Source organism: Myotis lucifugus, unplaced genomic scaffold (assembly GCF_000147115.1).
Source record: "Myotis lucifugus unplaced genomic scaffold, Myoluc2.0 scaffold_116, whole genome shotgun sequence".
NCBI lineage: Eukaryota > Metazoa > Chordata > Mammalia > Chiroptera > Vespertilionidae > Myotis > Myotis lucifugus.
Window position 1 is genome coordinate 3,765,959 of NW_005871164.1, and position 25,962 is coordinate 3,791,920.

At 50.7% G+C, this 25,962-nt stretch overlaps 1 protein-coding gene across 1 annotated transcript in view; it reads left to right on the plus strand.

Annotated features, from left to right (window-relative positions):
* MGAT5 (mannosyl (alpha-1,6-)-glycoprotein beta-1,6-N-acetyl-glucosaminyltransferase) overlaps positions 1–22,790 on the plus strand; it is a 215,181-nt gene extending 192,391 nt beyond the window's left edge. The window contains exons 13-16 of the mRNA XM_023757865.1: positions 359–475; positions 5,611–5,685; positions 15,801–15,958; positions 21,586–22,790. Coding sequence (XP_023613633.1) covers positions 359–475; positions 5,611–5,685; positions 15,801–15,958; positions 21,586–21,784 — 549 coding nt within the window. The 3' untranslated portion in view covers positions 21,785–22,790. The remainder of the gene's footprint in view (positions 1–358; positions 476–5,610; positions 5,686–15,800; positions 15,959–21,585) is intronic.
* Positions 22,791–25,962: the final 3,172 nt, after the last annotated feature.

A 25,962-nucleotide genomic window follows, 5' to 3' on the forward strand; every position in this document is an offset into this window, starting at 1 on the left:
TCTACCCCTCTCTCTTCCTCTCTGTAAAAAATCAATAAAATATATTTTAAAAAAAACAACATCTCACATGAACCTGTTAGGATGACGCTGACTCAGTTTCCTTATCTGTACCTGTTAATGCCTTGCCTACGCATCCAGATGTTTTGGGTGGGCCCAAGAAATATCCCACTAGCTCAATGGTTTATTGTGACCTACTAATAGTTTACTTAGGAGGTTTTGATGGCCAAGCAAGGGCAGAACAAGTATCTTGTTACTTGTGCAAGTGCAATTTGGTACCATAAAAAGCCTAACACCTCATCTAGCACAGAAGGTTTTTTTTAAAGTGTGTGAGACTGAGGTTTTGTCTTTTCTTTTTTAGCTGACATCTCAGCATCCATATGCTGAGGTTTTCATCGGCCGGCCCCACGTCTGGACTGTTGACCTCGACAATCAGAAGGAAGTGGAGGATGCAGTGAAAGCAATTCTAAGTCAGAAGGTTGTTTCTTTTATTTCATCCCCCCTCCTCCCCCACATTTGTAATGTGAACTGAAAAGTGTGGGAAGTATCACAGGCCCTTTGACCAATGAGAACATTTCCGTGTCAGCTTAACTCAGGAATCAGAAAATAGCCAAGCCGTAAGACGTGGCCTGGGGACCTCATGGGTGTTCTGTGAAGTGGAAACAGAGCTGGTGTCCACATGTGTGTGGTTCTGCAAACCTGTGACAGGACTCCTGGATCCCAGACACAGAAATAGGAGCTCGAATTATAGGACTTGCTTAGTGACCTAATTATGTAGCTCTCACAAAGACCCGAAAAGACAGCCTTGCTCTTCTACAAAAACAGTGAGGATAAGGAATATTTAAGGAAATACTGGGACATGTTTTGATATAGCATCTATTCATTTGGCTTTTCTACCTAAACATTTTCTAGAATTTTATATAAGTAACTAACATCTCTGGACTCTCTTGATCAATTCAGCAGACATTTATGAAGTCCCTGCTGCACACTCAGCACCCTCTGAGCCACTCTAGGGGATGCCCACTTCCATGAACATGGTTGAGGCTGGCTGTCTGCCTGTAGGAAGCTTCCACCATGTAGGAAAGGGTTAAGTTACTCTCTCTCCCACCCCCAGGAATGTCCTAGACTCTGTAGGGTGTACCCTTCCCCTGCACTCGTCCTTTCAGAACATTTTTTCCTATTGTAATTTTTTAAGAGAAGCTTTATGGGCGTGGCTGAGAAAGACTGTAATCAGACAGCTGGGGTTCAGGTTCCAGCTCTACCACATACAGCAGCACCCCCTCAGGCAGTTATTTAGCCTTTGAGTCTCAGTTTCCTCATCTTTGTTGTAGGCTAATATTATGTACTTTAGAGAACAGTTGTGAAGATTTAGTGAATATAAAGAACTTAAGTGCAGTCTACCACCTGGTATGCGGTTGGTTAGTATTATTAAGTCAATATTAGTATTACATATATAATAATGTACTGTCCTTATCTTTGTCATTGATAGTCTGGATTTCCACTAGACTCTAAGAAACATGAAAGCAGTGACTATATCTGTCTCACTTTTATATTCTCAAAACCCAGCACACCTGATGGATGGAGAGAGGGAGGAATAGATGTTTTCGGATTATGTTCTGTGCCCATAACAGCATGCAAACGATTGAGGAGTGCAAGTGGAGAGAGATTTCTGGAAAGTGCACCACATTGAAAGCCTCAGCAGAAAGGCATGCCCATGGGGATGGAAGGGCTTCCTTCTTTCTTGTGTCTCCCAGTAACTTAGTAAATTCATTTCCTGCGACTGCCATACAAAGAATCACAAACTCAGTGGCTTAAACCACAGAAATGTATTTCCTCACAATTTTAGAGGCTAGGTGTTGGCATGTCCATGGTCCCTTCAGAGCCCCTAGTAGAGGACCCTTCCTGTGTCTTCCACCTTCTGGTGGCTCAGGTGTTCCTTGACTTCAGCTGCTGCACTTGAACCTCTATCTCTGTCATCACATGGCAGTCTCCGTGTGTGTGTTTGTGTGTGTGTGTGTGTTCTCTACTTCTGAAAAGGACATCAGTCATACAGATTAAGGGCCATCAAATCCAGGATGACATCATCTTAACTCGATTACATCTAAAAAGATCCTGTTTCCAAAAAAAATCACATTCACAGGGACTGGGAGGTAGGACTTCATTATATATTTTCGGGGACTTCATACAACCCACATACTTAGTTAAGTGCCCATCTCCTTTAAGAGGAGTAATTTAAAAGCTAATCTAGAGGCAGAAAATCGTGGATCATGGAGTCCTCCTTTTGTCAAAAGTCGAAGGAGAATGAATGTCTGCTACATAAGGCACTAGGTGTGGGCACTGAATTCCATCTGCTCACTCCTACGTGAGGCTGGCCCTGTTCACTCCATGAAACTTAAGTGCTCCACATTATAGGACCCTGATCAGCCTTTTTCATCTTATTCCAACCTATGTAGGCCACTTAATGGAAAACAAGTAATTATAATAGTAGCTGATACAGAGAGAACCTCTTTCTACACATGTAGAGTCTTTCTGTATACCTTTATGAGCTTCATCCCATTCAATCCTTCTTCATTTGAGAAGATTAAGATTTAAGGAAATTAAGTAATTTACTCAAGATCACACAATTAGTAAGTAGTAAAACCTGGATTGACCCCTAGGTTTTTTAGACTAGTTTGTTAAGTTTTAAAACAAAAATCATTTAATGAAGTACAATAAAGGGAAAGATAAGGTAGGAAAGAGATGAAGTAAGGAATGAGATTAATACCAAAACTATTATCTTTGAAACCCTTCCACCTGTTAGAAATGGATCAGAAATCTGGTGCCAAGCCTTCTCATCTATAACTACAAGATTTAAAATTACACAACAATAAAAAAAAAAGCAAGAAAACATGACCCATCATTAAGAGAGGAAACATGAATAAAATCAGACCTAGAGATAGCCCAGGAGTTGGAATTATCATATAGCCCCTTTAAAATGCTAAGATCAGTACATTAAAGACTTGGTGAAAAAGGTGGACAGCATAAGTGAAGAGAGGGGGAATTTCAGGAGAGAGCTGGAAACTTTTTAAAAGCCAAATGAGAAAATGCTGGTACTGAAAACACAGGGTCAGAAATGAAGAACTCTTTCAGTGGGCTTATCATTGGACCGTACACAGCAGAGAAAAATATCAATGAACTTGAAAACTTCTTAATAGAAATTATCCAGGTTGAAACCCAGAGAGAAAATGGAGGAGAAAGAGGGGAGATAATGGGAAGTTCCCAAAGCCAGCAGGAACCACACAGTGTGGCCAGCAGGCATCCTTCCTGTGGCCAGATGAGTAACAGCCCTATTTCCACCAACAGGATGACCAAAAACTTCTCCCACTTCTCCACGATGGCCCTGCTTGGGTTTGTCTGTGACTGGATGTGATACCAGCATTCCCTTTCATTCCACTCCTCAAAGAGGCCTGGACTTGTTTTCCAAAGGACTGTCGTGCAGAAAACTCACTCTCTCTCTCTCTCTCTCTCTCTCTCTCTCTCTCTCTCTCTCCCTCTCTCTCTCTCTCTCTCTCTCACACACACACACACACACACACCTCCAACCTGCCTAGCAGCTTCTAGGAGGCTTGCTAGTGTTTTTCAGCCCCGAAACCAGGTTTCTGGAGAGCTTCCCACACAGAGGCTCTGCTCCTGTCCACAGCAGGGTGGCTAGTGCAACTCAGGGTGGCAGAGATGGCTTATAGATACCATTTTTTTTTTTGCTTTTCCTTTATAGTAAAATTATTTGGTTATGAATCTTTTAAAACAGTGAATTGGACCACAAAGCAATGAATGAGTCAGCCTCCCTTTGGTTATCTGAGTTTGGTTGCTAGGAGGACACTGGAAGAGCCATTTTTCTGTATTGCATTGAGCCCTTTGAATTAATTAACTTCCGTTTATAGAATGTTTCTGGAATCATCCATTGGTTGAATAAATAAGAAAAGAAAGGTTTACATTTGGTATGAAGGGCTACGTACATCTGGGTTTGAAAGGACACAGCAAGCACAAAAACTTGAGATGAGAAGACACAAGGGAAGTCAGTTTTTCAAAGTGTTTTGAACTCTTTGGAAATGAATTATCTTGGCACAGAATGACGTCTGTTCTTGTAGAATAATCATGCCCTGATGTTATAATACTTAACGCTGAGCCTCTTTTAGTTCTGTCTGGATGGATGTGGGCAGGGATGGTGAGATACAACTTGTCTTGTGTGACGCACCATCTAGTTGTGTGTTTGAAGATATGTCATGAAATTAACAATCATGATTGAAGATTTGAAAAGTAGTGTGTAAATTAGCACACACACAAAAGGAAGAAGATGCCTTGAGATCAACTGCTTGTGTGCTCACAGAAGGCTGTCTTCTGGGTCAGTTGTCCCATTTTCAGCCGGCCTCAACTCGTAGATGTTTTGTCCAATTCCTCTACCCAGTAGACTCAAGATAGGCAAGTATAGACTTAGACTTAAGAAGGCAATGGTGAAGGTGTCCTCTATTCCATTGTTGACAGTGCTGTGGGGCTCTCTGAAGCAGTCACGCACTGGATTGCTGATGGTTTTCTGCCAAGTGGAATTTCCTTTTCAGTTGCTGATGCTAGCTGGCTGCCCCCGAAGCCCAGGCTTCACTATGTCGGCACAGGCGCTGTGCAGCAGAGACCAAACTCACATTTGTCCCTTCTCACAGGTGTCACATGATTGATCAGACTGCCTCCCCCACCCCAACAAAGCCCCTCTGTGTCTCTGGCTACCCTCACAGCCTGGCTCCTTAGCCTAGAGATCGCAAGGCTTTTGTGGAAATCCAGTGAACCTCTTCCCAGCCTTGTCTCCAAACTCCATGATCCTGAGCTCTACCCGCCTGCTGTTTTCTTCAGTGTCTAATCTCACATCACTCACTATGCTGAGGATATCTTCCACATCTTGGCCTGCTGGAATCTTAGCTGACCTTAAAAGCCCAGCATGAGTATAAGTCGGCTTCGGCCTTCCAGCCTCCCAGGACCCTCTACATGAACTCTTTGTGGCACTATATACACCCTGGTTTTTCACCACATGTCAGTCTCACCTACAAAAGTAGAACAATGCTTTTGTCACTGTGGTGGGGCCTTAAACCACTCATCGCAGGCCTTTCTCAGAGCAGTGGGCATGCATTCATTCAGCAGATGTTTAAGTGCATGTTGAGTCCACACAGGTGCCACACTGCTCGGCACTGAGAGCAGCCATGGATGCTGCCCCAAGGGCTTACCTTCTTTAAGGGAATCTCCCCACCATTTGCTGAATGCCTACTCAGTGCTGGGCACTGAACTAATGCTTTACTCCCCTCTCCCCCTATATAATCTTCACCACAGCTTCGAAGAGATAGGTTTTTCTCATCACTGTTTCACACATGAAATCCTGAGGCTCAGAGATGTACGGTAAGTGGCTCAGGGTCCCACAGTTAGTAAGGAGCAGTGAGTGTGTGAACCCAGGACTCTTGACTTCCAAGTTCATAGCTGTAGCCCCTCACCAGGCTGACACAGGCATCGGCACTGAGTGTGAGTCCGAGGAGGACTGGGTGTTGCCTGTTCCTGTGTCTCCCTCTTTTGTGATACCGTGTTCTGTGTCCGCAGATCGAGCCATACATGCCGTATGAGTTCACGTGTGAGGGGGTGCTGCAGAGAATCAACGCCTTCATTGAGAAGCAGGTGAGCCTCTCTGGAAGTCCGTATGTCTCCGTGTCCTGCTTCCTATTAAGGGCGCACCATGTTTCTGGGGTCCTTTTCCTGATTTGAAAGACTCCAGAGGCTGGATAATGGTTTTTTGGAATTCTGAAGCAGGCCCTGTCGTGGTCACCCAGGAGTCAGTCTGTCATTGGGGGAAGAATGTTCTTTATGACAATGGAGGCCAAATGAGAACTGAGGGAAGAAACTGGATGGTCAAGATGAAAACCCGCTTGACCATCACACCTGCACCTGCCCACGCTCTGAGAGGCGTCACAGAGACCTGGTGGGGAGGGGACAATGAGACAGCTCCCTGGTCTTGCCTATGGTCATTCCTCGCCCTAAGTAAGGCCAGGATGGAGCCTGTGGTTTCTAAGCATTCCTTTAATAAATATCCTGTCATTCCAAATATGTTAGGACTTCTCAAACATCAAGATGGTTTTCAAACATCTTTTAAAGCATGACCCCTTTACAAGTGAAACTTGACATGAAACCTAAGTTATATAAAGCAGATAAAAGCAGAACTTTATTTGCACACCAGGGAGGGTGGGGGAGGGTTCGTAAGTCCCATGACCCCATCAGAGTGTGGAAGCTGTGGCCCATGCTCATGGAAGTAAAGGCCAAGCTTGTCACTGCTATCATTTATAACAATTTAATTCCTTAGACTTCAGAAGCAACAGGGAGCTAGAAATAGACAGACTGAGAGCCCCTGTGGGTAGTGGAGTATGAACTCCTTGACCAGAGTCCAGAAATAGGGGCTCCTCTTCAAGGGCAAAGCAGAGGCCTTGGGGTGATCAAGAAGCTTTTACACAATAGGGGGTGAGGATTGTGCAGCCTCAAGTGGAAACGGTACGTTGAAAATGTAAGAGGCAAAGATCACGGGCCCAATGTAGGCTTCAGAGGAACGATTTGGGTTGACGGAGTGGTGAGCTGTGGACAGGCCTGTGCTGCTGCCGGACAGGGAGAGCTGGGGGTGGAGGCTGCAGGGCGGCAGTCTGGGCTTCTGATTTTTGGGGGGACCCACGGGATGGTACGCTCTGCAGCCAGCCACCTGGGCCCCAATCCCAGCACCACGACTTTCTGGTCCTATGACTTAGGTGTGTTACTCAGCTTCTGCCTTAGTTTCCTCCCCTTTGAAATAAGAATAGTAATAGAATGGCTAAGGCTGATGTGGGCATTAAATGTGAGCTAGTACATGGGAAGTGCTTAGACCAAGGCTGGCACAGTGCTCAATAAATGCAAACTAATATGCTGATTGCTCATACATTATAGCATGTGTAATATTGTATTATATTCTTACATAAGTGTGTTTTATTATTATAATACGTTATACAGTATTACCCATCAGACTTCACCACGAGAGCTAAGCATTTGAATTATTATCCTTCAGTTTTTGTATGACATCTAAATTAAGAATGACAGTATAATCATCCTAACCCTCACAGCCATTTACCTACAGACTCTGCCATGTATGCCAGGCTCACCATCTCATTTAATTCTCACGTAATCCTGGGAGGGGGCAGGAGCAGCCCCATCCTCTGGACATTCACATTCACAGGGCTCACAACCCTGGAATCAAGGCGGATGCTGGGCCAGTGGGAGCTCAGGCTGCCCCCACGGCATTGCGGGCTGCGCTGCCCATGTTCTCAACTCAGGGAGCTCAGGTCCTTCCTGAAGGGAGGCAGGGCTCTGTGACCTCCCCCGGCAGTGAGTTTTAAGACGGCTCTTACCAACGGCAGGGGAGGCTTCCTGAGGTTCTACCAGGATCCCCGCTCCTGAACCCCACCTCCTCCTCTCCTGTCTCCACTTCCTCTCAGGGAAAAGGGCTACTCACCACCACAAGTGAAAAGACTCTTTATCAAGTTTATACGAAGGCTTTTATTTTTTTCTTTCCTAAGACTCTTGAATCCCAGCTAGTCCTTAAAAGTCCTTTTGTGGCCTGTTCTCTGTAAATCTATTACTCGGCTTCCTTTCAGACACAAAGGCCACACTCCCCAAACCTTGCTAAATGCTGCCTGATGCAGGGGCCATGCCAGCTTGCTCACCTCTCAATGCCGCGTGCCTGGGCCTCTGCCTGGCACACAGTAGGTGCACGATAACTCCCCATTGAAGGGATGGATGAGTGAGAGGCTGAGTTTGGTTTGTTTTGTTTGTTTTTCATGTGTACCAGGAAGCTCATCTTGGACCTATGATTGGAAAACAGGTCACTTAGACATGCTGGTGAAACTGCCCTTTCACTCCACCTCCTGGGTGGGACTTCTCTGCAGAGCTCTGTGGCTCACAGACACCCAGAGCTCTTTCTTGCCTGCTGCTGTTCATTCATCCGCTCTGCGAAGATGTCAGCTGTGTGCTGTGAACCCCCAGCCCTGTGCTGTGGGCTCCCGGCCATGTGCTGGGAGTTGGGGAAGCAGAGATGTCCAAGAACTAGCCCCTGTCCTCAGGTAGCTTCAGTTGTCACAGAGAAGCCAGTCAGAGCCACAGGCCACGCCTCTGGTGTAGGTTACGCCCTGTGATAGTGATGTGACCAGGATGCTTTGGGGTGCTTGGCTCAGAGATTCTCTCCCGAGGTATTTGCAAGAGATGAGTCCTGGAGGCAGACTGGGGCTACAGGGAGGATGGAGGAAAAAACGAAGAGAAATGGAGGTGAATTATTGGAACTTTAGTTGTGGCTGAAGGGAGAGGCGGATGAAGGATGAGGCTGGAGGAGGAGGCAGATCATACAAGGATGCAGAGGCTCAGCCGAAGATTTCAGATTTGATCGTGGGACAACAGGAAGTAAAGGCTTTACGGCCAGGTGAGGGCCGTGATGCTGTCAGACTGGGGTTTGGGAAAATCACTCTAAGCATCTTCCAGGTGTTTCTTATTAAGCATCTCCCGGTGCTGCAAAAGGCAGTAAAGGGGCTGTTCTGAGTTTACCCCGGGCCTCTGAGGGTTTCATTGATGCCGTAAGTTCCCAGCTCCGCAGGGAAGGTGAAGCCAGAACCCCACTGGCTGGCAGATGGGTCCTCTGCCTGGAATGACCGCCTCTGGCCCCAGCCGGAGCTTTGGGGTTCCTTGTGTTTGCAGCTAGAGGGCCATATTCAAAGAGCAGTGGGGCTCAGAGCGGTGTGTCTGGTTTGAACAAGAAACCTCAAGCTCTGAAGAGGTGGTAGCCCCTCATGCTTCCCCAGGGGCCGCAGCTCTAATTAGGCTGATCTCTGCCTGCAAGTCCTCCTGTGATCTGCAGGGAACAAGGAAGCTTTCATCCCAGAGCGCTTTCAAAGTGCCTGTCAGCTCCCCTGGCAGAGGGAGCAGAGGGAGCCGATTGGCAGCAATTGCGAGAGCCCAGGGCTGCAGCGTGCGGTGGAGCTGCTGGCAGCAGGGAACCTGCCTCCATGCCCGCCAAGCCCGCTGGAGCCCCCAACGGAAAGAATCCTGGCTCCGGGGAAACCGCCTGCTTTCCCCTTCAATGTCCTTGCCTCCCCTGCGCTGTACTAAAATGCTGATTTGGATTGCAAGCTCTTTTAAGTCGTCTCTCTAACTGAGGTCCTGTCTCCAGCAGCAGGGGTTGGTGGACAGGCCACAATCCCTGGTGACCTGAGACCAAGAGCACTGTCTTCCCTCACCTGAGCAGGTCCAGGCTGTGACGGCTCTCAGTGTACATTTCCTGGGAGAGACTTAGGTATCTGCCTCGAGCCAGAGAGTAAGCAGGTTCTTGTAAAGGAATGTTCAGATTGGTTTCTGAAAACCATACCTATGCTCTTCGACACTATTTCCTACTTGCGGTATAGACCCTGTAAATATGGAGGGTGATTGTGCTCCTATTATTTTGCAAAGCGCTGTGTAATTCACGTGAAAAGCATTTTGGAGATAGGGAAGAAAAAAACGAGTTAACTCCAGGAGCCACTATGGAATCAGCTTTAGTTCTGGGAAATGGGCTCATTGGAGCCCATCTTGAACCCCCTGGGGAGTAAGGACACAGCTGGTGGTGAATCTGGATAGTGGCAGAACGGTGGAGGTGACAGGCTGCAGGGCAAGAAGGAAAGGAATTGAAAAGCGAAGAGCATATCACTAGTGTGGGGAATGTTTGCTGTTTGCCCAGCCATTGCTGATCCCAGCGAGACTGGGCAGGTAACGATTGAGCAGCGAAGTTTCCTAACCTCACTGCTTTTTCTCTTCTGTGCAGTGGGGATCATACTCCCTACCCCTTAGGGCTGGTGGAGGAATCAGTAGATTAATAAATACATGTTTAGGGCTAATACAGTGCCTGACACAGAATAAATCCTCTGAAGGCCTTAGCTACTCACCACTAAAGGAGCCCAGAAACTAACCAAGGTGTGTTTTTCAAACAGCCTCATAGAGGTATAGTTGTCAAACCTTAAAATTCACTCCTTGTAAGGATGCAATTCAGTGTTGTTGTTTTTTTTAATAAATTGATAGTTGTGCCGTCACCTTGACAGTCTAGTCCGATAGCTTCATCACCCAGAAAAGCTCATTTGTGCCTGTTTGCCGTTGGTCCTTGCTCCCTGACCCGAGCCCCAGGAAGTGCTGATCTGTTCTGTCTCTGTAGACGTGCCTTTGCTGGAGACTTCTGGCTTCTTTTCCTCAGCATAATGTTAGGTTCATGCACGTTAGCATGGATCCGTGCCTCATTCCTTCTTCATCGCAGACTAGTATTCCATTGTATGGATGTGCCACAATTTGTTTATTCACTGGTTGGTGGACATTTGGGCTGTTCCCACCATCTAGCTGCTGTGAACATTCACGTGCATGTGGACGTACGTTTTCCTTTCTCCTGGGCCGACTCCTAGCAGTTGAAGGAGGTGGAATGTGAGAGGTTTAAGTCTGACTCTTTCCAGAGAGAGCTTGTTGGCATTGATTTACATGCGTGGAGATTGTTCCACAGCTTAGTTCCCAGCCACCTTCTCTGTTGCCCCGGCGGGGAACACACTGTTCCACCACTGAGAATCAGCCCAATCAGCCCCAGGGGCACCCATGGATGGACTTCACTCCTTTTGAGGACAGCACAGGCTGAGAATGGTGGGTGCCAACAGGCAACCGATCTGGTCAGTCAGTCAGTATTTATTGAGCACGTCTTCTGTTCCTGGATTTCCAGCTGTGACATAAATAGTAAATGTGTCCCTTACCCTTCAAATAACTGGCCGAACTTGGCCTGAACCCCAATTTCATGACCTAGAACTTGTCCCCACTCCCTCCCCCTTTTTTTCACAAATTCCTGACCTTACTTACTCTTAATCCTGCCTCCAGATCTATATCTGAACCTATCTTTTTGGTTCCAGACAATCTGTTTGCACCTGATATGTCATGGATGAGTAACCCTGTTAAGGGTTTGGTTGGACTGGGTAGCTTGTGGAAAGGATCCCATCCTCTACACCCAAGGGAGGGACTGCCCCTCCACCGAGGGCTTCTCTCTGGGGAGGAGCCCACGCCCTCTTCTCTAGCTCTCTTGGTATTTTTTTGAATAATGTCGTCACCATTGCTGTCACTTAGCCTTTGTTACAAAAGCAGCAGCACCCTTAACTTTTTTGCAATAAGTTGTGTTCATTTGTTCAGAACATTGCTTTTTCTATAAATTTGTGTTAATAAACCCTTCTCATTACAATTACTGCAGGAAATTTTCAGAATAGTCAAGCAAATTTAGGGAAATTTGGTGACTGGTTGAAATAATTGTTCTGTGTTCTGAGTGGGCTCATTAACCAGATTGGAAATTACTATTTATGTTTCATTCTGTGTGTATAAAGCCTCTCTTGGTTACAATATTGTTCTACTTCTGTCGAAGCTCCAAGATGCCAAATCATTAAATTCAGTTCAACAGCCCTTTATTGAGCACCAGTTATCTGCAAAGCACCCTGTTAGTGATAAGCCACTAACTCCTATTCAGCCTATAAAACCCATCTAAAATCCCCTATTATCTGGAAGCCTTCTCTGATCGCTACCACCATCACCCTTCCCCTCCCCCCAGAGTTCATTCTTTTTCTCCTCTGAGTGACTGGTGCATTCCTGTTTGGACGTCTGTTTTGTACTGTTCTTTAATTTTGTTCATGTTGGCCTCTCTTACTGTGCACGGAGCCTTTGAGCCAGAGCCTGTGCTTCATTCATGTTCCTGTTTCTTGCACCTCGGGAAGATTTGAACAGTCATTTGTAAAGTTTTGAGTGGATGATGAGAAAGCCTTCAAAGCCAGCCTGTGAGACATGAGTGATGAAGGTTTGCTGAACAGAGAAGCCAGTCTGGTCTGAAGCCATGGTCTCCCTGCTGCACGGTCCCATAGCCCCATAGCTGCTTGCCTCTGCCTTTGCTGTGCTCCTGCTCTCTGATCTCAGCACAGCAGATCCTGCCACTCTGCTGTCACGTGGGGTGGGGGGGAGGGGGCGGAGATCTGAAGTGGGACCCCTATGGACTCCACCACCTGTAGGTTCTTGATTTCCCAGGAGAGAATTCAAGAGCCAGTCCGAGTGAGAAGGAAAGCAGGTTTTATTTAGGTTGAGAGAAAGAGGCCAGGTCGAGGTCCCTGGAGACAGGATGAGGGTGAGCCCGGAGCTGACTGCACCCACTGCTCCCCTGGTTGTGCATTCCTGTGTGGGCATCTGGGAGGGAAGGCGCCTGCTAAAGAAGCGCAAGGACACATCCCAGTGGCCACGGCGAACTCGAGAGTGAGTTGCGCCTGGCCAGTCAGTGCTTGGGATGTGTTTATGTGTCTCCAAGGCGGGGTTGTTTCTGAACTTGGTGCCAGATTCTGCCTCCACCTCTGGTTGGGGCAGGGGGACCTTGTTCCTACACAAATATGGTCCTTTCTGAAGTGTCCTGGCTTTGGCCCCGTCAGTTTTCATTATAATGAAGGTATAATGAGCTTTAGGGTCGGTCTCTGATCAATTTTTCCTCCATCTTGGATTGACCTGATTTTCGCCAGTCCTTGCTGTTGTTGACTTCTGCGACTACCCACCCCCGCCACAAACTGTTTCCCTTTGATAGTTTACCTGCCTATGATGTGATGTGGGCTCCCACTTCCTCACTCCCCCGAGAGGGTTTTCCCCAGCTTCTTTCTGTCCTGCCCCACTCCCCTCCCAGAACTCCACAGTGGCTCCGTCTCACTCAGGATGAGACAAAGCTTTACCTGGACCCCAAAGCTCTGTGTGTGCTGATCCCTGGAACCCCCTCCCCCCAGACCCTGTCTCCTACTTCTGGCCCCCAACACACACACTGCGCAAACCTACGGAATTCTCTGCTCCTTTTGGAACCTGTTTGACACTCCATCAGAGCCTCTGGTCTTGGTTTCCGTCTGTCCGGAATGTTTTTCACAGATACTTGTGTGGCTCCCTCTTTTACTTCCTCCTGTCTTTTCTTAAGTGTCACCTTCTTGGCCCTGGCTGGGTAGCTCAACTGGTTTGAGTGTGGTCCTGATACACCTAGGTTGTAGATTTGGTCGCCCTTCAGAGCTCATGCAAGAATCAACCAATGAATGCATCAATATGTGGAACAACAAATCTCTTTCTCTCCCTCTACCTCTCCCTCCCTCCCACTCCTCCTCCCTCTAAATAAACTAATTAATTAATTAATTAACTAATTAATTAAAATGTCACCTCCATAATGCCTTATCTGGACCCTCTCATCCCCCACATCTCCATCCCTTTTCCTCACTTCATTCTTTTGAGAGCATTTATTATCTTTTAACATATTATTTATAATTCATTTCTCGGTTTTTCTGTCTCCTTCATTGACGATAAGCTATATGAAGGCAGGGGTTTGGGTTCCTTTTTAGTTTTCCACTGAATCACCCCCAAGGGCCTAGGAGAGTGCCTTGCACATAGTGACAGTAAGAGCTGTTTATCTCAGGTACCTTTCTGAGCACTTTACGAATTATAATTAATGTAATTCCCTCTACAGCTCTAGAAAATTGGTATTTTCTGCATTTTACAGCAAAAAATGAGACAAGATTATGTAACTAGCCAAGATCATTCTGCTAGTAAGTGGAGGAGCTAGATTCAAGCCCAGGCAGTTTGAGTTCTGAACCCTTATGCTTTCCTGCTTCCTAGCCAGTATTTTGTTGAATGAATGAGTGAATGAATGAGTGAGTGAATAAATGAATGCGTGAGTGAGTGGACGAATGCTTACGGTGAAGAGACCGGTTGGCATTGCCATGGTAGCCTAGGCTGAGGTTGGTTGACTGAAACAAGACCTCCAGCCTCCCATGAGCTCCCGGGGCCTTGATCCGGGAGTGAGAGGAAGCTTGTGAAGGGGCCTGGGCAAAGGGATGGCTCTCATGGAGAAATTGTCATACATACTCCAGGCAACTCGACCTCTTACCTCTGGACTGTGGCAGCAAGTAATGGTCGACCTTAGAATATTACCCTTAACATTTCTAGGTGCCTCTTAAAAGCCGCCTCACTTTAGCTCACAGGAATTACATAAGGACTGAAGGACAGGTGGTATTATCCATTTTAGATGTGATAGCAGGCAGAGAGCTCAAGGGATGTCAGTGAAGTCCCCCAGCTGGGACTATAATTGTAACCCAGATCCCCACACTCCTGCCTTACCTGGTCCCATGCTTACTAGGAACACCTTCAGGCCTTCCTCACTTCAGTTTTAAGTCTTAAGAAGGTCCTGCTGCTATTTTTACTATTGGCTCCCAAAACAGACTTCTGAGAGGATGCCAGGCCAGCCCCAGTGAACCTGAGTAAGCATGCCTGGGGCCCGTGTGCATGTGTACTTGCGCTGAGCTCTCCATGGAAGGGACGTGGAGGCGGTCGGCTGCAGTGGTCTACTGAGAAGTGAGCAGATGGGACAGAGCCCCCTGCAGCGGAGCTTTGAGGGCACTTGCTTTGTGCAGACTTCATGGTGCCATGTAGCCCCCGCTTCTCAGATGCACAGGCATCTCCTCTACGAGGGACAGGAAGAGGGGTGAGCACTTGTGGTCCACCCGCTGTTTGCCAGCCTTCCGCTCAGCTCCATCGCTAAGTCAGCATCACTTTCCACAGATGAGTGATGGAGCCCAGACCAGACTGGGTAGCGTGCCCAGAGCACCCCAGGGACAGCGTCAGATCCAGCCTCCTAACTTGAAGTGCCTTCCTTGGCCACATCACCTAATCTAACATGGCAGAGTCTTTCTCCTCATTTATTTTACTCCTGGGACTACTTCCCATACCACAAGAGGCTAAAAATGAATAAGGAGCAAAGTTTCTAACTGCCTGTAGGTGTCATATAAGGAAAGACATTCTGTGGGTTTTTTGTTTGTTTTTTTAAGAAAAGCTCTATGCCCGTCCAGCGAGGCTCAGTGGTTGAGCATCAACCAGGAGGTCACGGTTTGATTCTCGGTCAGGGCACATGCCTGGGTTGCAGGCTCGATCCCCAGCAGGGGGTGTGCAGGAGGCAGCTGATCCATGATTCTCTCTCATCAAGGATGTTTCTCTCCCTCTCCCTTCCTCGCTGAGATCAATAAAAACATTAAAAAAAAAAAAAGCTCTAAAGCCAGTATTGGAGCCTCCAGCCTTGGAGGACTTCCAGTTCCCCAGCCTAATCCAGGGTTGGACCGCCCTGAATCCAATCCAGGGTTAAATTCTCACGCGGCTTCTAGTGATGTAGATGGCTGGTCTGACCCAGGTTTCTCTGGTTGTTTGCCTAGCGTCTAGGCCCTAGCCCATGCACTCACACAGTAGGCTTTGGTGTACGTTGGATTTAAAATCTACTTATCTTAATACTTAAAGGCTGTCGAAGTTATCAGATGTCTCCTGAAGGTATATAAACAAAGTAGTTTGCATTAGCCCAGCCCACCCGGGTCCTCCCTAGACCTGCTAGTTTCCTCCACTCCCTCTAGATCCCGGAAACGACAGGCCCTGCCCCATTCTGAGCTCCCACACCTGTGCCAGGGTGCCTCCCTGATGGGGTGCAGGTTACCTCACGTCCTACCACACGTCCTCAGACAGTTTCCCTAGCTGTTGAATTAGGACGGCATTGTAACTGTTTTCAGCCAACAAGCCCTGAGCCCAACCAAGGCTCCCCTTCCCTGTTCCCTGGCAGCAGCCGCCTCCCCTGTGGGCTGCTTGGCAGGCTGGGGGTTGCAAGTTGCGCTCTGATCCCTTGGCTGATGGCTTTGTTGTCATTCCAGGACTTCTGCCACGGGCAGGTGATGTGGCCGCCCCTCAGTGCCCTGCAGGTGAAGCTCGCTGAGCCCGGGCAGTCCTGCAAGCAGGTATGCCAGGAGAACCAGCTCATCTGTGAGCCATCTTTCTTCCAGCACCTGAACAAGGACAAGGACCTGCTGAAGTGAGTGCTGGAGCGGGGCGGGGCGGGGCGGGGTGGCCCAGAGCAGGATGAGGTTCTGTTTCCAGGCTCGTGGGCTGTGGGGAAAGATGTGGGGAGGTGAGCAGGTTGCAGCGCAATCCCCCCAGAGAAAGTTAGCGGCATTTTTATTGTTAGGTGGATGAGGTCACCTGGCATGCCGATATATTTAGAATTCGAATGAGGGCATTTTATTTGCATAAGTAATGTCATGTCTGAGCTTGAAGATTGTGGGAGGTGTTCACTTTGCTACCGTCATAGCCGAGAACCATAGGAGCGGAGGTGGGCACAGAACCACAGCAGTCTGACATGCAGGAGTCGGGTGAGCCTTGTGCCCTAGAGTGAGGAAGGAAGGAGAGACATGGGCAAGGAGCTGGCAAGAACTGCCTACAGCAAAGTCCACGCCACCTTCCCCTCTTGCAGCCCGTCCCTGTTTGCATGTTTGTCCAGCTCCTCTAGTATGAGCAGGCCTGACCCTGCCAGGTCCCTCGGCAGGAGGTGGGTGTGGTGGGCACCGGGAACCTGGGCCAGCCTGCACCCAGGAGGGGCCGTCTGGATTGCATGAGCTTTTGCCCTCGTGCTTGCATTGTTTTTACCGACGCCACTCACTTGCCTCTGCATTGGCATTTTGAGTTTGGCAGTTGCAGTTCCCAAATTTCCATGGGAGGTTTCTTTGACCTCTGACTCATGGCCCCCTCCGCAGAGCAGTGGTCTGTCCCTGTCTCAAAGGGTGTTTAAGGAACACAGTGGCCTCTGGAGCGAGGCGTGCCTGGCCCCACTCTGGCTTCGTGCCTGCCGGAGAACGAGGTCGGCCACCATGGTCACCGTGCACAGTTGTCTGAGCTGGCCTGGTCATTACTCTCAAGCATAAACCCATTCTAGAAGAGCACGTGGCTCTGGCGTCTCAGCCGCAGGGAAGCCCTGCCGAGGAGGGACGTGGGAGACGGATGCTCTCTTCCTGCCCAGACCAGGTTCTGAGGCTGCCCTGGCTCCCCATCAACCTAAAGGCCAGGCGGGGCCAGTCAGTGCAGTGCTGCTGTGGTGAAGTCTGGGAGAGGGAGTGGTGCTCTGGGGTTTATGGGAAGCCGATAATGGTCCTAGGAGCTTCCATTTCCACAGCACACATCCCAGATTCTGGGGTCCACCAGGGGCTTCCTCCCGGCTTGTCTTAGGAACAGCTCCAGCAGCAAAGTGGCTTTCTGAGAACCCCCAGTGTCTATGCATCAGAGCCTGGACTTGCTGGGGGCAGACTAGGGACTGTCCACCCAGAATTGTCTAAATGCCCCCAACCTGTCCCCAAGAAACAGGGATGCTGCCGCCCGGGTCCCGTGATCGCGGCCCCACACAGCATGCCTTTCCCCCGGGCACAGGCCTAGGTCCGGTGAGGAGACAGGAAGGGGAGCCAATGGACTAGTCCCCTCTGTCTCCTCGATTTTCTCATCTGTGAAATGGGGACATCCTGGGTGATGGTGAGATGATGTGCAGCCAGAGCTCTGGGTGGGGGAGCAGGCCCCAGGTCACCAGGAGGAGCCAAGAGAGCCAGGCCCCGTGCCATGGGAGTGCCTAACGACGCCCGTTGTAGCCATGTGGGTTTCTTCTTGGGAGCCTGCAGGGAATGCTAACATTGCAATAAAGCTGCCTGCAGTTAATTCTCTGAACGTAAGGGCCCTACTGGATGCGTTGTGCCTGCTTTGTAAATGCTGACAGTGTTGTAAAACCCCAGCTGTCTGCCAGCTGTTAGTGCCTCCTCAGCACCAGGCGCCCTGGCCCACCCATGTCCATGGCCAGTTAGCAGTGAGGGGCTCCACACGCCAGCACTGCCTTTCCTGCTCCACCTTGCGGGCCTGGATTGTGACATGAATTGAGCCTTTTGGAGCATCCCATGCCATCACCTTGAATCGGGAATCGGCAGCTGGTCTTGAGCTCCGGTGCAGGCAGGGCACGGTGTGCGTGCTGCAGGGGCAAGGACCAGCTCAGCGTGCGCAGTTCTGACCAAAATGGGTAGACACCCTGGGATGAACCAAGTCCAGGCCAGGGGAGCCCTGTGGGGAGGGCCTCGCTCCGTAAGTCGGAACGTGTGTTCACATGAGACCTTGTTTGTGATTTGGCTTCCTTTTCAAGTTGTATCTCGTAAAATATTAGATTATTGAGTTTGGGAGGATTTTAACTAAGCTTTGGTGCCTGAGAAGAGGGAGTGGCCCTGAGTCAGAATGGTCAAGGGGAGCTTGGGGCACTTGGAAGTAGCAGGATGGCGGGTGGGGGAGGGAGGAACTCCAGGACAGGGACGATGGGAGGGCTAGGCCGGCTATGGCCCCTCGCCCTGTGTGTACCCGTGTGTCAGGGGGATGAGCAGCTCTGTCCTCTCAGGAAGTCAGGGGCCCATGGGGAGGCGGGCCTTTGCCCTCTGATTCTTCCAGAGCCATAAAATGTAAACCGAGGCATTGGGCCTCAGGAGCCCTAACTGCCCTGTAAGAGAAGCTGGAGAGGCAGCACCCTGCAGGAGGGAAACTAGACCACACCAGGGTCCCCGCGCAGGTGTGAGGGTGTGTGAGCAAGAATGGGTGTGTGTGTCCGGTGACAGACATCACAGGAATACAGAGGCTGGAACAGTGGCTGCATGCCCTGGAAAGGAAGGGTCCCCAGTGGAGAGGGGATTGCGGGCCGTGGAGGCCATCTGGGCTCTGGGTACACTCCAAGGATTAGGAAAGTCACCTCACCTCTCTGGTGAATTCGCTCACCAGTTAAGCAGGAATGATGGCATGGCCTTCCTGTGCAGCCAGGGTTGTGGGGCAGGGCCCTGCCGCTGAAGGAGGGAGTGCTCCCTGGGGCCAGCAGGTGGGTGGCATCCAGAGGTGGCCAGAGCTGTGCCACACCCTGGACCGTGGGAAGACTGTGGTCTCCAACACCATCCCTGGGCAGGCAGGCTGCTCCCACGACCACCCCGGTGAGATGCGCTCACACCAGGAGACTGAGCCTGGGGTCTGAGTCCAGGTGACCAGGGCAGGAGCTGGAGGGTTCTTTGTGGCCACTGACAGTGACAGCCCCTGCCATGGGGTCTGAGGTGAGTTGCAGACATTTCCATGCTCCTGCTTAGCAGGGTACCAGGCAGATGACTCAAAATACAGCAGGTGCTATCATCCTCCTAAACAAAGAGCTGGAGCATACTGTTTCCCAGGCCGCGTTCCATGTGGAAACTTGAGTGCACATGTGAGCTCGGAGACCCCTCGCGGTGGGTTGGCAGCTGGGATAGCCTGCGTAGGCTTGGAAACCCTGAATCTCTGTTCGCTTTTCCTTTAGGCAAGCCATAAAACCCCACTTCCTGCCTTCGCCTTGCTGCTCCACAATCTTAACCCTCTGCATGCCTCCACCTCCTGGCTGGTGTGCCAAGAGGAGAGGTGATGGGGGATTTAGGGAAGTCGCAGAGCCCACTGGCGACTGCAGGGGTGAGATATGAGGGAGCGCTGCCCTCCCCAGCACCGAGCGAGCGCCAGGCTGGCAGCCCCAAGAGCCACCAGCATCCCCAGATGCCCTGGAAATCACCTGATTACGATTGGCAAGGGCGGGGCCAGGGAGGGTGTTAGTTGGCTGGAGGAAGACAAGAGGGGGCTGGAGGAATGGGGCCTGGGGGAGGGGGACCTGGAAGCTTTGCAGGGACAGCAGGAAACCTCGGGGTCCCCAGCTGGACCCTCCCCTGTCCGCAGGAATTGAGACTTCTGTGAATGTCGGAAAATTGAGACAGTTATCCTGTGTTTCTGTTCACACTGTGGGCAGGGAGGCCAGCGGCCTAGCCCACCCAATGTCTGCCAGGCAGAGGACCATGATGGCGATGATGTTTGTGACAGCAGCTCCCACTTCCTGAGACCTCCCCCAGCGCTAGACGTTGCCCAGTGCTCTGAGGTGCTGCTGTCATTCCCGCACCTCCCGTGGTTAAGAATTATCTACCCCCGTTCACAGAGGCTCCGTCATGGGTCCAGGGTCACAGGTCTGCCTGGCCGCCTGGACCTTCTTCTCTGAACTGTCCCCACGTGGTAGGCAGGCACCAGGCTGGACACCTGGTGCCCAAGGGGCAGGAGGAGAAGACATGGCCCCTCTCTGGGACAGAGGCCGGCAGTGTTGGGCCCAGGCAGTGTCCCAGCCGGAGAGGCAGAGCCACTGGGTCTGCAGCCCACAGACAAGCCAGCTGTAGGAGATGGCAGAGGAGCAGGAGCAGTGGCTGAGGTCAGGATTTAGACTCCTCCCTGCAGTCCTGAGGCCTCGCACTTACCTGGGGGGAAGGGGAGGGCACTGCTGTTGCCATGGCTGCAGAGGTCCAGTGAGCCACGCCCCAGAGCAGCACCTCCCTCTATTAGCAGGGTACCAGGGAGATGATTCCTGCGGCAGAGACCAAGGCCATGCAGCTGGAATCTTTGTGAGCCGTCAATAAAAACATTCAACATAGCTGTAAAAATTGGGGTGTCCAAAAGGTACACACACTTTGAATAATTATAAAGGTAGTGTTTATTAAAATCATTTCATTTTCAAAATTGAGTTATCAGCTCTTAAAATGTATATGCAGTTTTTTGGGACACCCTGTATTTAAATTTTACACGATTTTGCCCCAGTCTTACTCCTTAGAAGTAACCATTGTTAAGGTTTTAATGTATAGCCTTCTCGGCTTTTAGACACACACACAGTCTCACATATACACATTACACACACTCACATTCTCTTACACACACACACACACCACACACACACCTTCTTATACACACTCATACTCTCACCCACTCACTTGCACACGCACACCACACACACGTTCTTACCCATGCTCTCAACCAGTCACATGCACGCATATACACACACCACACACACTCACACACAGTTCTTCCACACTTATACTCCCACCCACTACATGCACACACACATATACCACACACGTTCTTACACACTCATGCTCTCAACCACTCACCTGCACATACACATACATCACACACACTCACTCACGTTCTTACACACCCATACCCTCACCCACTCACATGCGCACACGGACAAACACACAGGTGGGGCTGGGTCACGCTGTGCCTCCTGTTCTGCGACCTGCCTCCTGCAGGACAGCTCCGCGCTGCCACTTGCATTTGCTCCTCATCCTGTTTCAGGGGCTGCCTAGAACTCCCAAAGCACATTCGCCAAGTTGATTTCCCCACTCCCCACGTGGTGTTTGGGTTATTTACTTTCACGCTTACATACAGTCTTCACAAGCAGCCTTGAATTCGTCCCCACACACATCCAGGCACACACCTCTCTCTAGCCCCATCCCTGGAGTGGAGTCTTGCTGGATCAGAGGATGGGGACTTGCTGGGTCAGAGGGTGGAGGCTTGCTGGGTCAGAAGGTGGGGACTTGCTGGCTATGAGGGTGGAGGCTTGCTGGGTCAGAGGGTGGAGGCTTGCTGGGTCAGAAGGTGGGGACTTGCTGGGTCAGAGGGTGGAGGCTTGCTGGGTCAGAGGGTACTGGCTGCTGTCTCTTTACAGCAGGAGAAGCAACCATGCTCCCCACATTGAGGAGGTGGGCTGAGGAGCCAGTGAGGAGGACAGTCCGTGCACCTCCAACCTTGTGCTTTTCTCTTCCTCTCCAGGTACGAGGTGATCTGCCAAAGCTCAGAGCTGGCCAAGGACATCCTGGTGCCCTCCTTTGACCCCAAGAACAAGCACTGTGTGTTTCAAGGTGACCTCCTGCTGTTCAGCTGTGCAGGCGCCCACCCCAGGCACCGGAGGATCTGCCCCTGCCGGGACTTCATCAAGGGCCAGGTGGCTCTCTGCAAAGACTGTCTCTAGCGGCCACCAGCTGGCCCTGCACACACTGTGCTGGGAAGACAGCGGCTCCAGCCCCGTCCTGGCAGAGCCAGGGGGCAGGTGTCATTCAGGGACTCTCGCCAGAGCCTGAACTTTTTGGTGGAAGGTTTCGATGTGGTATCACTCCTGCTGTGGTCAGCGCATCACAGCGGCATTTTCACCAAAACCAAAGGCGGGCAGGCGTCAGGCCGGGAGCCTGGCTGCTCTTCCTGGCACAACTTTATTTTTTGAGGAGCAACTGCAGGGAGAATCCCTCAATGCACTTGCTCCAGGGTAGAGCGCGAATCTCAAGATTCATTTAAAACAAAACAAAACCAGAGGGGGAACTGAGCTGGTTGGCAAGAACTTTGTATGGGAACATTCCTAAATCCATTAACTTATTTATTTGGGAGGGGGAGGGTGCCAGGGGAGGGCAAACAGGAACTGATCACAGGTCTTGTTTCTTTGATTTCCCACTGTTTACCGTCCACCTTCACTGTAATAGTTTTCTGTCCCCTTCAGGCGGGTGCAGGAGGGAGAGGCGGGGTGCACTGTGGGGACCTCGCTCCTCAAAGCAGATGGTGACAGAAGAGAAGAAAATCTTGTGTGTGTGCTTGGTGGCAGCTACAGAACAGGCACCCCCAGATGTGGGGGGACAACCCAGCCAGGGAACGAAGTACATGATTGGGAAATTGACATCTGGGGGTTGGTGGTAAATCTCGAAAGGCAGGACCAGGACCGAAAGAGCTACTACCCTTGGACTTAGTCATGATGTTTACCCCTTACAAGCGTTGTCTTTGAGGTGGGAGTGGATGAGTGAACTGGCCCCTGTGGCCTGGTGTCACCACTGGAGCTGGGATCCAAACCTTGGGCTTGCATTACATTCCTTTGAATGCCTGGAACCTCCATAGCCCAGGGAATGGGGCTCTGGGCGAACTTGATGTTTGTTGGCGGGGGGAGCAGGGGCAGGGCAGAGTGAAAATGAGTTGCTGTACTAGCCGATCACCTGTGGGGGGGTGGGGGTGGGGTGGGGGTGGGGTGGCTCTCAGCCCAGGCACCAGTATTCTGAGGGATGAGCCCGTTGGTAGCTTGGCCTGGTCAGACTCACTGGAACCCCCCCTTCCAGGCCCTGCGCTCTGCTTTGTTGGGTTCCCCGCCCCCACCAGGCAGTTCCAGTGCTTTGAGTGTATGTTTCCTAGGAAGCCCTGGCATCCCCACGCGGTAAGAGTGAGCCCTCTCCTCCCTCTTAGAGTCTCCCTGTTATGAGTAGTTGGAGTCCACCCAGCCCTCGGTGGTGGCCCTGGCCTCCCAGCACCCTGCATGCCCTCGGGCAGCCGCCCCCGCCTCGGCTGGCAAAGAGCTGGCAAGATGAATGGCGGGTGGGCCTTTGAGAAGTGAGACTAAAGGAAGGACTCTGTTTCAGGAGGACAGAGGGAGTGCGGCGCCTTTAGGTGTGGGGAGTTAGATTCTGCCTCTTCTCAGTTCTTCCCTCGTGCACAAATAGCACCAAATGCACAGCTGGCCTTTTTCACTTCGACTCTCAGTGTGTCTGAATCCTAGCTCCAATCCTAGAGAACGGAGGGGGTAGGAGGGCAGCCAGGGCCTCCCCCACCCCTCAGGTGACCCCTGAACACATGTGCAAGGGAGAGTGCTGATGGGAAGGCCGGGGCCCAGCAGCAAGGACACAAGAAAGGAAACTTGTAATAGGATGTGAGTGAGTGTGGGTGTGTGTTCTTTTAAGCTTTGCAAGGGCAGTTACCTGCGGTAGGAGGGGCAACAACTGCCTTCCTTGCTGTTAGGAATTGCTTTTCTCTCTGAATGGTCCTCTTGGCCGCACCCTAAATTGTGGGAATTGGATTGAGCTCCCAGGCCTACAATTCCTGGGCCCGTGCTGCCCTCTCCTGGGCCCTTCTGGGAGCTCCCAATGGTGAGGCTGTCAGTGCAGGCATCCGACCAGCAGGGGGCGCCTGCGGGCCGAGACCTGTTTGCCAAGCTCAGCAACCCATTTTGCGGAGAGCTGTTTATTAAACCAGCACAGGGACTCAGAGAGTGTGGAAACTAGGAAGCTACATTCTGTGGAAAGATTCGGTGCCTGCCTTGTGTTCCAGAAGCTTCTAGAAATGCTTGCTGGCTGCCCAAGCTCAGGGCCTCCCACCTTCCCACCCCTGTGTCAGGAGCCTCAGCTCAGGTGCCCAGTAGGGCACCTTCCCCATTAGGTGCCTCAGCTTCTGCCAGCCCAGTGTTGGCTGAGGTGAGGCAGTTCCATGGGGAGAGAGAGGGGTCTGCTGCTCCTGGGGCACACTGACTTGCACCCCAGTTATTGAAGGCTGTATCAATAGAGGCAGTGACGCTGGACAGGTACTGGCCGCCACCCCCCACTCCCCCAACTTGGCCCAAGTCAGGTCAGCAGTGGTCCACACCAGTAGGGACTTGATTCTTGCCTGCCTTGGGTGGAGGGCAACTCAGTGTGGGCGATTTTTCCTAACAGAGTCCTAAACCAACCTGTGGTTGGAGACACTTCCACACTGGGGCCTACGCCCGGACCCGTCTCCCTGGCTATGAGCACACCTTACCTGGCCTGTAAGTTTTTGTACATTTCTTCCTAAGTGAAATCTAGCGTTTTCCCCCCACTGTGATCTTAAATTCCTAAAAAAATAAACTTGAGGGGAAACATTTATCTAATTTATTAAAAGAGAGAAAGCCTTCCTTTGACATGTAAAGACTTTCAGGAGTAAAAGCTCCTAAAGGGGAAACACTGCTTTTAATGTCAGTGGACACCTCATTTACTCCGCGTATGTAATTGGACTTGCACTTGAACAAAGGGAGAGGTTTTTTGCGTCTTTGCTTACGTTGGGTTTTTGTCACTGCGTATAGTTTGCCTTTTTTGTGTTTGCTGTATGTTTGGGAATGTTGCAAATCTGTTTGATATTTATTGTTTCTCTGAGGTGCCTTTTCACTTTTCTTTGGGGTTGGTTTTGGAATCTGGTGCAGATTCCTCCAGCTTGGAGATAGGACCTGTCCTTGTGTCACTGTGGACGCTCAGCTGGGCACCGGAAACGCCCTTCCAGCGCCCTAGGCCAGCACGTATATGCACATTCACCCCCCTGAAGCGGTGAGAACCCCGAGAAGTGCTGGCTCCCTCCAGACCAGCCCACACCGTCCCAGGCCACTTGGTCACGTCTGGGCCGGGGACTGCTGCCTGCCGCTAGGCCTGGGCTCCCTGCCACCAGGCATGTGGTGAGGTGTGGCAGGGCAGGTGCCAGCCCTGGCTGAGGGGTTGCACTGCAAAGAAGCAGGGCCCGCTGAGCTCCTGGGTAGCACTGGCCCCCAGACACTGGATCTGCTGGACATCACGAAGGGGGAAGAATATGCACCCCCTTTTGTTTCCTTAGCACGGGGTTTCGTCTGGGAGGAGAGCCCCTGCCTCAGCGGTAGCGCATGTGTGAATGTGAAAGGTCGACTGAAACTGTGCTGTTCACAGGCGGGTGGTGTTTGTGGACCAGACCAAGGCAGGCCACCCACTCTCCATGGTGGCTTACCTGGATTGTGTGTGTCATCAGGACATGACCACCCCCTCCCCTGCCCCCAAACTCCTTGGTTTTTTAAAAGTCTATTTTGCTAACGACAGGCTCTGTTACACGTGTTGCTATCCAAAGCCTGGACTGTTTTATTTATTTTAAAACACTTTAGTTTCCACATTGGCTTCATTCCTCTTCCACCCATCCCCATGGGCCCACAAGCGCTTCCGTGTGAAGAGCTGATGGGCACAGAGACTCAGCTTCCTGAGGAAGGAAGGTGGGATGTCCTAAAGCTGAGGGCCAGTCCCTCTCATCCCTGTTGGCTTCAACCAGAAGTGGAAAGCCAAGTTTTTATAGCAAACGGCCAAACTAGCTGTAGTCTCAGATGCAGGAAAAAAAATTACGTAGCTCTCTTAGCACTTAGGGGTTTTGTGAGGATTCGGTGTTTAGCAGTGTCTGGCACATAGTAGGCCCTAGTAAGTGTTAAATGTTATTAGCATTTTACAAAATTTGAGAAGAGCTGCACTCACCCCTTATCAGTTGGTTCAAAAGTCGTACCTACAGGACACTATTGTCCGAGGTTGACGGACTGTTGTGGGATTTACGGGTTAGCGTGTCCAAGTCCCGCGCCCACCCTGTGGCCGGAACGTTGCCGGATCCCTG